Genomic DNA, 10,840 nt, shown 5'->3' on the forward strand with positions numbered 1-10,840 from the left:
GGTGGGGGGGGGGGCCCGAAGTGGCCGGGCCTCAGTTTCCTCCCCTGTACGGTGAGGTCGGGCGGGAGCCGCGCGCGTGGGAGACCCTTGTGGCCCGGGGCTGTGCCCCCAACCTGGCCCGGGGGTGGGGGGCATCGCGGCCTCACTCCCGGGGACCTCGGGCGCCTTGTTTCCCTTCGGGACTCAGTTTCCTCTTTTAGAAAATGGGTCTTGGGTCACCCTGGGCCGTCCGCGGCCCTCACCCGGCGTTTGTTACGTGCGGGACCCCCGGGCGCCCCAGCCCTTCGGGGTGGGCAGCCCCGGACACGCCCCTCCCCCCAGGAGCCGGGCCCTAGTCACGGACGGCGTTGGGCTACAGTGTGTCCCTGTGAGCCGCGCTCCCTCCCGGGCCGCCACCCGAGGGCTTGGGCAGGACTCTTCCCCTGCCCCCGCAGGGCGCCGAGTCCCGATGGGGCGAGGCGGGGGTGCCCGGGCCGGAGCTGCCTCACTCCGGACCTTTACATTCACTTTCACTTTGTTTGCTTTCTGCTTACGCATCTGACGAGCGGGGAGGCTCACACCTTGGCAGTGATCTAGGCCCACCCGGAGGCCGAAGCGATCGACCTGGGGGCTCGGAGCCGGGCCTGGGGTCCTGGGCTAGGTGGTGGGGTGTCCTGGGTAGGACAGGAGAGATCGCGATGGCTCCAGGAAGTTGGAGGAGGAGGAGCGCTTGGGCTCCCCTGCTCCGTAGCACCAGCTGGTCGTATAACACCAACCAGACTTGCCAGATAAGAGAAGGAGCTGTATCTTATAGGAGGGAATCGGCCTCTGTCACTGGAATGCAGGTTTCTCTTGAATTTGCCAAATTGACAGAAAAGGAGTCTTTTATTTGCTGGCACCTTATGTGGCTTCTGGTGTAGCTAAGCGGTTATTCCTCAGCTCCTAATCAGGTAAAATGAGTCATTTGTCACCAGAACAGGTGACTTTGAGAGTGAAGTAAGATATCAGAAGCTTTAAGCTATCTATAACAACTAGGGCTTTAGTTTTCACAAACTCTTAATTATCGTGGAAAGATTTGTATTTTTCGTGTGGTACAAAATATTGTACAATGATAATAGCTCATGGTTCTTTACGGAGCACTTTCCTTAAAACCTTGTGAAGCTTTTTCTTCATTTTATACTTGAGAAAACTGAGTTTATATGCCTACTAAGGTCACACAGCTCCTAAGTGACAGCTGGGACTTGCTTTTCCCATGAAGAGTCTCAAGGTGTCATGATCTCTTAGTTTTTTCTTCTTTCTCTGTAAGGTAGCATGTTAGAGATGAGAAATTAAGAATGGCCCATGGAAGTTTTTGTTTTTCCCCTCAGCCTCACAATATCATAATAATAACATGAGAACTAGAATTCAGAATCCCTACAGGCATTGGTAGACAGGCAGCTGATGACAGGGATTTGAATTAGACCTTGAGTTAGGAACATTCATCTCCCTGAATTCAAATCTGACCCCAGACACTTATTAGTCTTAGTTGTGTGACCCTGGGCAAGTCTCTTAATCTGTTAATTCTTGTCCCAGGGATGTAGTGAGAATCAAATGAAATATTTGTAAAGCATTTAGTACCATACCTAGCATATAGTAGGCACTTAATAAATGTTTGTTTCCCCTCTTTCCTTCCACTACTAATTTCCCAAGACTCCTTTTCTAATTTCAGTCAGTAAAATCTTTTGATGAGATTGCTGTGCCTTTTTGTTGCTCAGTAGTATTTATAAATGAAAAAATTCAGGTATTTGTCATCAGTTACTGTCATAAGACTTGTAACACATGTTTTCAAAATGTCTAGAAAACTGTCATAATATTCTCTCTAATGGACTTTTTTTTTTTTTAGGAATAATATAAAATACAGGAAACATGGTGAGTTACGTACATGCCAGTAGTAGTTTCACAGTCTTAGTAACAAAGAGCATTGTTTGTTCCTTATGCCTGTGCATGGCACAAAAAACTGAAGTGGGTAAAATGAAGTTGGAGGAAGTACTCCAAGATTTTTAAACCATTGCTATCTTCTTCTTCAGTGTACATAGAACATCTGGGTTTGGTGGGTGCAGGTGAGGATGTGTTTGGGAATTTATACCGAGACTTTTGGAAAGGCAAAATTTCATTGCGTATATTTCCTTTGTAGTCTCGAAGATATGACTCAAGGACCACTATATTTTCACCAGAAGGTAAGTAGAAATCCTTTAGTTTATCTAAAATCATAGTGAGAGAAAACTGTTAGTTATGTTTCAGTGTCTTTTAAAAGAAAAAACACTTTTATGCCCTTAAAAATATCTAAGCTCTCTGTCAAAAATTGAACTTTCTGGTAATATATCTTCTAGGTTATTCTGATATCCTGCATAGAAAAACCAGAGACATCATCCCTGACTTGTTGGTGTCTTTGCTGCCGCTTTGGTTTCTTTTGAGTGTCTTGTCTGTCAGCAGTGACAAGAAAGCTTGCTTATTGGCCGTATTTTTGTAGGTCGCTTGTACCAGGTGGAATATGCCATGGAGGCTATTGGACATGCAGGCACCTGCTTGGGAATTTTAGCAAATGACGGTGTTTTGCTAGCTGCAGAGAGACGGAACATCCACAAGCTTCTGGATGAAGTCTTTTTTTCAGAAAAGATTTACAAACTTAATGAGTAAGTGAGATCTCTGAGAAGGAAGGTTCATTCTACGTAATGATGTGCATACCTGTGATAGAATGGAAATTAGAATTTCTCTGTGTGTCCTGGGAAAATGTAGGTGGGTAGTAGCTAGTAAATGAGACCTTAAGGCACCTCATTGAGTCTTGTGTTCTTCAGAACCGAGTTGCTTATGTTGTCTGTTTTCTAGAGTTAAGGCCAGGTTCTGGTCTGTTGGGCCCAGTTCTTTGTGAGGATTCTCACTTCAGATGAGGAGCCATTGAGCAGCTATCATAAGGAGTTTCTAAAAGGCCCCTTTTTTGGTCAAGGCCTGTGATTTCATCAGTATAAGATGCAGATTGGCAGCTTGATGGTAAATTGTAGTCTTAGAGTGACCTGGGGCATCAGAAGGTTATGTGACCCAGGGGTAACCAGCTACTTTGTGCCAGAGGCAAGACCTGAGGAGTGTCTTCCAGCCCTTGGTTCAGTGTACACTGTCTCATTGCTACACTTTATGAGATGAGAACTTTCTCTGCCCCCTGTGTCCATAAGTGACAGCCTGCAAAGGGAGAAAAACTTGGGATGGAATTGCCTGTAACCTTGCTATAGTGCTGCTACCAGATGTCAGCCTGCCTGTAACATAGGAGCAGGAAAGCCAGGTTTGCTTCTGACCTCACCCCAACTTTACCGATTTGTGTTGTTTTGGAGGCCATTGGCCTAAACTTTCCCACTCTCTAAAATGCTGGGACTGGTGTACATGATCTCCAGAGCTCCTGCCAACTATGGTATGATGTTCCATAAAATCTCAAAATGTTCAGTCCTTCCCATGACAAAGACAGCATTTTCTTTATGGCAGGTCTGTGGCTTAAGCCCAGTGGCCAGTTGGCCTGCTTTGTGATAAGAAGGAAAAGTGGCATATAGGTTTGAGGATGTCTGTTGTCTAAAACAGCCAAAAGGGGGCTTAGCTATTGTATGCAGAGTAGAAACAAAGGCCATTTGTCTCTCTCTCATTCCGTATTCTTTTGTTCATATGTATTTATCAGTAGAAGTTTTTAACTCCCATGTTACCTGTAATCCCCCATTCAAAGTAAGGTGTTTGCCATGAAGTGGAGTGGAGAAGTATTTATCAGGTGCATAGTTGGTGCCAAGCAATGGGCTAAGTGTTAGGAGTATAAATAGAAAAGTGAGACCAGCCCTGTTCTCAAAGAACCATGTTCTAATTGAAGGAGACAATGCATAGAAGAATGTTATTAAGGATTATATTAGCAGGGCAGATGCAGTGCCCAGCTTTGGAAGCACAGCGGTAGGGCCACCACGCTGGCCTGACGCTCCTTCATGTAACCAGAAAGACTGTAGGTGGTGACTCGCTCCCCATTGAAGAGATATGAGTAGCTGTGTCTAGCATCCAGCATCCTGGAGGCCCCACACTTGCAACCATGAGGAAGGGTGAGCTCTGGGCAGGTGGGAGAGGCAGTCTCTGCAGGAACAATATGGGTTGAAACTCCCAAAATGAAACACCATTTCAAAGGTCTTTTACAAAGGCAGAGTTTTTCTAATTTCCTTTATTTGTTGATGTTCTGAAGCAAACATTTTGGGTTACTAATAGTACATACATTAAAAAATAATAGATGGTAACCAACTTGAGGGTCACCAGAGTTGAGTGTGGCTAGAGTGCCATATTATTAGATGTTTACAGATATTTATTCTTTAATACTGTCAACTATTCTCTATAGGAATTTTCACTATTTATCTGATAAAACTTCATTTTTTTTATTCCTTTAGGGATATGGCTTGCAGTGTGGCAGGCATAACTTCCGATGCTAATGTTTTAACTAATGAACTGAGACTCATTGCTCAGAGGTAGGTTCACGTGGTGAGGAGAACACACAGCAGTTTGGGTTTAGTACCAGGGAGAGCTCATCTATGGCACAGAGTTCGGTCATTCTCATTAAGAGCCATTGAAAAGATCTCTTCTCCAAAAAAGACTGAAATTTCAGATGTTACTGCCACTTAAAAGGTGTTGTTATTGGGTCTTGCCATGTTGTGATCTATTAAGATAAACAGATCATTGGCAGTTACAGAAACATTTTCAATTTGCAGAAGATTAATAATTTCATCATTGGGTATACACAGATCAAAGCTGATCCAGTGTCTTTTTTATTAGTAGTAGTAATAATGCTCTTCCTTATGTCACAAATTGAGAATTGTGATACACGTAATATACCAGACTTTTTCTCTTGTTAATAATAAGGTGCATGTAGCACTTTAAAGTTTAATTTATCTTTGTTATCTCATCTATCCTAACAACAACCCTAAGAGGTAGGGGATTTTTTAATGTTAAAAGTGATTTTTAACTTTATAAAATACACTTTTTTCAACGGAGGCTGTGCTAAAGCTGTTGTCAGAAGTTGATATGAGTCTGTTAATTATGGAGACCTTCCTCAGTCTATAAAACATTCCCCCAAAAATGTTTTGAAGGTTTTTAAATGTCTAGTGGGTCTGAAAGTCTTCCCCTCATCGAGGAAATGCCAAAATATGATAGATAGGTTGATATACTGAGAAGAATCATTCCAGAGTCATAGGAATTTAAGGAATATTGTTAATCGCTATTTTGTGGATGAGGAAAGAGCTGCTAAGTAACTTCCACGGCTCGCGTTGGCTGATGTGTAACACAGTATTTGAATTCAGGTCTTCCCAGCTCCCAGTCCATTGCTCTTTCCATGACACCCCCAGCTGCCTTTATTTAACCACAGATGCACACTTGTATTTCTCTGGGGTAAATAATCCTGTCATTACCGCTCTCTTCACTGGCCTTTTCTGCCTTAAATATGTGACTGTAATGTTTGGAACATCAGGAATGCCTGTGTTGGCTTGATTCCTCCATGTCACCTTTTACTTTTGTGGTGTAGGACTTTGATAACGTCTTCACGCAGTAGAACTGCTGAGTGGTTTTGTTTGTTCGTTTTCAGTGTTAATATGTCAGTCTCTTTGCACACTAGGTACCTGTTACAATATCAAGAGCCTATCCCCTGTGAGCAGTTGGTCACAGCACTGTGTGATATCAAGCAAGCTTATACACAGTTTGGAGGTACTGATTATTGATCGTTTGAACCTGTCTAAAAATATTAAAGCATAAAAGCTTAGGAATAAGAAATTACTTTTTAGTTAGCAAAAAGAAGTTGAAAATTATGTATATTAACATTTTTTTCAAATATTACTGCTTTCGTCTTGCAGGCATGTGGTTTAGGCCTGAAATTTTGTTGCTAAACCCTCGAGAGGCTAAAATAAACATTTTTAAGTAAGGAAGAGAATCTCTGTTTATATAATAATGCCACTTAAAACTAAGTTTTCCTATCTTTATTCTGCCTTCTGACTCTGTATTTCTAGTGAACAAAAGTAGGATTTATGGTAGAGCTTATCAATGGTTTATGAAAGTTTTAGTTTGCAGAAAAAGGTTCGGTAAATGAGTTTAATGACCACCATCTGGTTCCTACGTTTACTCTGCTAATACTGACCTGTTTTTTGTAGGAAAACGCCCTTTTGGTGTTTCATTGCTGTACATCGGCTGGGATAAGCATTATGGTTTCCAGCTGTATCAAAGTGATCCCAGTGGAAATTATGGAGGTTGGAAGGCCACTTGCATTGGGAATAATAGTGCGGTGAGTGTCCTCTCATAGCAGGAAATGGAGAGCAGGAGCAGGCAGCCCGGTATCATGCAGAGAGAGGGAGTCCTCTGGAGCAGACCCAAGTCTGACCTTTGTGACTTGTGTTAGCCTGGCTTTGGGCTTGAATCTCTCTGAGCCTCAGCTTCCTCTGCTGGGGATGGTTCTGCCACTAGCTGCCTCACGGGGGGTGTGGTGGGAAGCCTTCTACATTGAACACCCAGGATGATGCTTGTCTTCTCATGTGTATATTTTAAGAACTTTACTCAGAAGCTTAAAGAGAATTCTGGGCATTGATTGTTCCCTCTGTATCTATAGGCGGCTGTTTCAATGTTAAAGCAAGACTACAAGGAAGGAGGAATGACTCTGAAGTCAGCACTTGCTTTAGCAATTAAAGTGCTCAATAAAACCATGGATGTTAGTAAACTTTCTGCTGAAAAAGGTAACCTATGTCTCGACTATGCTTGTCTTGTCTGTGACATCCTTATTGTCTTGGTGCTGAAAATACCCACCACCATTAAGAGGATTGGATTGGTTGTGCTTGTTTTGTTTGGTAGTTAAGGTAAACCTGTTGAAAGGGAGATTCAGCAAATCTCTCTCTGCTCTGGGCAGAGCTGCATGTAATACTGGGGAAAGTAAAATGTAGAAAGCCATGAGTCTGGGCTTTGCCTGCAGTCCAGTGGGGAAGAGGGGATGCAGCATGCAAGTAACTGTAGTGTAAAGGAATATAAAACCCCTGTCAGGGTTAGATACTGACACGTCCATATTGTCATAGTTGAATTTTTTTAAATAAAATCCAAAGCTACAAAAATAAATATATGAGAGGCATATGCCTAGTCTAATGTGGGGCCCAACAGGTCAGGGGTTCAGGTATTGTGTCAAGGAGGTAGGATTAGGAATGGCTTCCCAGAAGCAAGTGAATAAAGGAGCCCTGGTATGGCTGACTTCAGTCTTCAGCTTGCAAAAACCTCCTTGAAAAATAGGATGACTTTCCTCCGAGACTCTTCCATCTTTTGTAGTTATCTTCATGTTAAACCTTTGAAGAAAAATGGGGGAATGAAAAGAGATCTGGACGTGGTGTCAGGAGGTCTGGGTTCAGATCAGAGCTTTGACAGTGGGGCCAGTCGTGACCTTTCCTCAGTTGTGACCCTTATAAGGGGGACAATGTTAATGACAGTAATTAGCACACAGGGCTGTTGTTGAGAAAGTGCCCTGTAAACTTTAAAGCATTATATGTGTTAAGATTGTTATTATCATTATTGTTATTACGAATAACAGTAAGTAGGAATTTAAATATAACTTCTTATGGATTCAAAATCACCACTGTCTCAGATCAGGGAGGTGTCCAGAGATCCAAGGCTACAAAGAGGAGAACATTGAACCTCAAGGCACCAAGGTGTGCACAGTGCTTAGAATGTTAGGAAGGCTGATCTTTTTTTTTTTTAAGTTTATTTGTTTTTAGTTTGCAACATTCACTTACATAAGCTTTTGGGTTCCAAATTTTCTCCTCCTCCCCAAGACGGTATGCAGTCTGATATAGGCTCTATATGTATATGTATACATCCACATTAAACATTTTCACATTAAGACTCATCTTTCTGGATTCAAATCTGGCCTCAGACCCTAGGTGGGTGACCCTGGGCAAGTCACTTAGCTGTAAAATGAGCTGGAGAAGGGAATGGCAAACCACTCCAGTATCTTTGCCAAGAACATTCTAGACGGGGTCCTGCCAAGTCAGACACAACTGAAATGACTGAACAATAATAAAGAGAACCGTGGGTGGGCCCCCCCTGAGCTAAAAAGGTCTGTGGCTCTGTCACTGTCTGGTGTCTGAGAAGCAGCTGTGCTGAGTGTGAAGGAGCCCAGAGGCTGGTTCCCAGGTGGGGCCAGAGCAGCTCTTGAAGCTTCCTCTGAGCTGTGGGGATTGTGCCATGTCAGTAAAATCACAGACACTGTAGTGTCAGAGCAAGAGGTCAGGTAAAAAAGCAGCTTGTTTAGTACCTTCTTGGTTCAGTTGAGTTAGAATTTAGCCTCTCAAGTTATAATTGAAACGTTCCTTTTGTCTTTTTCCCTTACTGTATATTCCCACCCTCATCATGGGGGCTCCTTGCTTGGCAATAGCAAGAGATCCTCTCCCTCAGGAAGTTCATGAGAGCATAATGGAGCTTGGAAAGCCTTGATACAAGAAGTAGAGAGGAGAAGTGCTCAGAGAGGCCTTAATGAGGAAACGGGGAGGAGCCCCCCTTGCACTGGGAACGAGAAGAGCTAGATCTGAGTCCCAGCTCTGATCATGGTGACCTTGGGAAAGTCACTGAGCTCTTCGAGTCTCCTTTCCTTATCTGTAAAATGTTCACTAGAGGGTCTCTGAGGTCGCTTCAGCTGCAAGGGATAGATAGATAGAGGACAGTAAGTCAGCCTTTCCTTCAGCAGTCTCCAGCAGGGGTTCACAAGCCCACCGTGCCTCAGGGGTCAGCTTGTGGCTGGTCCAGGGTCTGCATGGGCCCAGGGTACTGAAGGCTTTCCAGTCTTCGGAGTCTGCCTTCGAGAGCCTGGGCTCAGTAGGCTCTGAGAGGTGACTGGAGTCCAAAAGAGAGATCTTGTGTAGGCAAGCATGGTGGCTGGAGATGTGGGGGAGACACAGTGGGGGGAGCCGCTTGGATGGGGGTGCGTGGTTAATGTTTTTGAACGTGATTGACTGTTTTGGACAAACATTCCTTTGTTTTGTTTATAGTTGAAATTGCAACATTAACAAGAGAAAACGGAAAGACGACAATAAGAGTTTTAAAACAGAGAGAAGTGGAGCAGTTGATTAAGAAACATGAAGAGGAAGAAGCAAAAGCAGAACGTGAGAAGAAGGAAAAAGAACAGAAAGAAAAGGAGAAGTAGAACCTGAAATCAGGGTTTTTTAAGATAGATAACCTCAGGGTTCCTTTTCAGCTTAAAAAGCTGCTCTTAAATGCTACACGGAGGAAGCCTCGAGCCTGGTTTTTCTTAGTGTCTTCAGTGAGGAAATAGGACATTACTTACTGGATGGGGCCCTTGTCATCCTGGGCCCCTCAGTACTTTACTGTAATGATGATTATTCCTCGTGGACATCTTATGTCTGCTTTTTGAATAAAATTTGGAAAGAACTGAACTGTGTGTTTATTCCAGCTTTGTAGCTGAGAACTGAGCACCATCAGAGGAAGCTGGTCCATCCACCTTCTGATAGAGCAGTGACTTATTGGGAGGAATACACTGACAGAACGCCCTGGCCATTGCTGAGCACAGACTAAGTACTTGGTGAATTTGTATCTGGGTGGGAGATGAATGAAACTGACAGAAACCAGAGACAGGGGCTGGTTTCTGTGTCATCAAAGTGGCAGTCCAGGAGAGGTGGGGAGGGCCTGTGTTGGCAGCTAGAGATGGAAAAAGAGGCATTTCTGAGGTGGTCAGTGGCTCTTAGCCACCAGCTAGTTAGATAGCCAGTTCTGAGCTTTCACGGTTCAGACCTGCCTTACCCACTAGGCATCTCCACCCAGATGCCCCACTGTCTGTCACCTCAAGTAGAACATGTTAAAAACCAAACTCATTCCATCCCTCTTTATCCTCAAAAAAAAAAATTATTATTTACTTTTAGTTTACAGCATTCAGTTCCACAATCCTTTGAGTTCCAAATTACCTTCTCCCCCTTCCTACCCCTATAGCAGCATGCAATCCGATGTATGTTCTACAAATACCTTCACGTTAGTCATGTTATAAAGGAGGATTATAACCAGTGCAATGAACAATGAGAAAGAAGGAACAAAACAAAAAAGGGAGCAGGTAGTTTGCTTCAATCTACATTGACTGTAATTCTCTGGATGTGGATAGCCTTTCCATCATGAGTCTTTGAGTTGTCTTATAACCTTGCATTGCGGAAAGGAGCCAAATCTATCAAAGTTAGTCGTCACACATCTGATGTATCTGTAATTGTGTACAAAGTTCTGGTTCTGCTCCCCTCACTCAGCATCTGTTTATATAAGTCTCTACAGGTTATGATGACGTCTTTCTGCTTCTCATTTTTTATAGCATAATAGTATTCCATTACATTCAAATACCACAGCTTGTTTAGCTATTTCCTAGCTGATGGACATTTCCTTGATTTCCAATTCTTTGCCACCATGAAAAGAGCTGTTATAAATATTTTTGTACATACAGGTCCTCCTCCCACTAGTATGATCTCTTTGGGATACTGCCCTAGAAGTGATATTGCTGGGCCAAAGGGTATGTACATTTTTATAGCCTTTTGGGCATAGTTCCAAATTGCTCTCCAGAATGGTTGGATCAGTTCACAACTCCACCAACAATGCATTATTGTTCTAATTTTCCCATATCTTCTCCAGCATTTATCATTTTCTTGTTTTGTCATATTAGCCAATCTGACCAGTGAGATGTACCCCAGAGTTGTTTTGATTTGCATTTCCCTCTAGTCAATAGTGATTTTGAGCATTTTTTCATATGATTATAGAAATCTTTAATTTCTTCCTCTGAAAACTGCCTGTTCATATCCTTTGGCCATTTATC

At 43.1% G+C, this 10,840-nt stretch overlaps 1 protein-coding gene across 1 annotated transcript in view; it reads left to right on the forward strand.

Moving 5' to 3' along the window:
* PSMA4 (proteasome 20S subunit alpha 4) overlaps positions 1 to 9,427 on the forward strand; it is a 9,973-nt gene extending 546 nt beyond the window's left edge. Inside the window, exons 2-9 of the mRNA XM_069071405.1 lie at positions 1,862 to 1,887; positions 2,153 to 2,195; positions 2,489 to 2,651; positions 4,416 to 4,493; positions 5,633 to 5,721; positions 6,162 to 6,292; positions 6,614 to 6,737; positions 9,027 to 9,427. Coding sequence (XP_068927506.1) covers positions 1,885 to 1,887; positions 2,153 to 2,195; positions 2,489 to 2,651; positions 4,416 to 4,493; positions 5,633 to 5,721; positions 6,162 to 6,292; positions 6,614 to 6,737; positions 9,027 to 9,181 — 786 coding nt within the window. The 5' untranslated portion in view covers positions 1,862 to 1,884 and the 3' untranslated portion in view covers positions 9,182 to 9,427. The remainder of the gene's footprint in view (positions 1 to 1,861; positions 1,888 to 2,152; positions 2,196 to 2,488; positions 2,652 to 4,415; positions 4,494 to 5,632; positions 5,722 to 6,161; positions 6,293 to 6,613; positions 6,738 to 9,026) is intronic.
* Positions 9,428 to 10,840: the final 1,413 nt, after the last annotated feature.

Source organism: Petaurus breviceps, unplaced genomic scaffold, assembly GCF_028583685.1.
Source record: "Petaurus breviceps papuanus isolate PSGF00001 unplaced genomic scaffold, PetGlider_PUasm1.0 90825, whole genome shotgun sequence".
Lineage (NCBI taxonomy): Eukaryota > Metazoa > Chordata > Mammalia > Diprotodontia > Petauridae > Petaurus > Petaurus breviceps.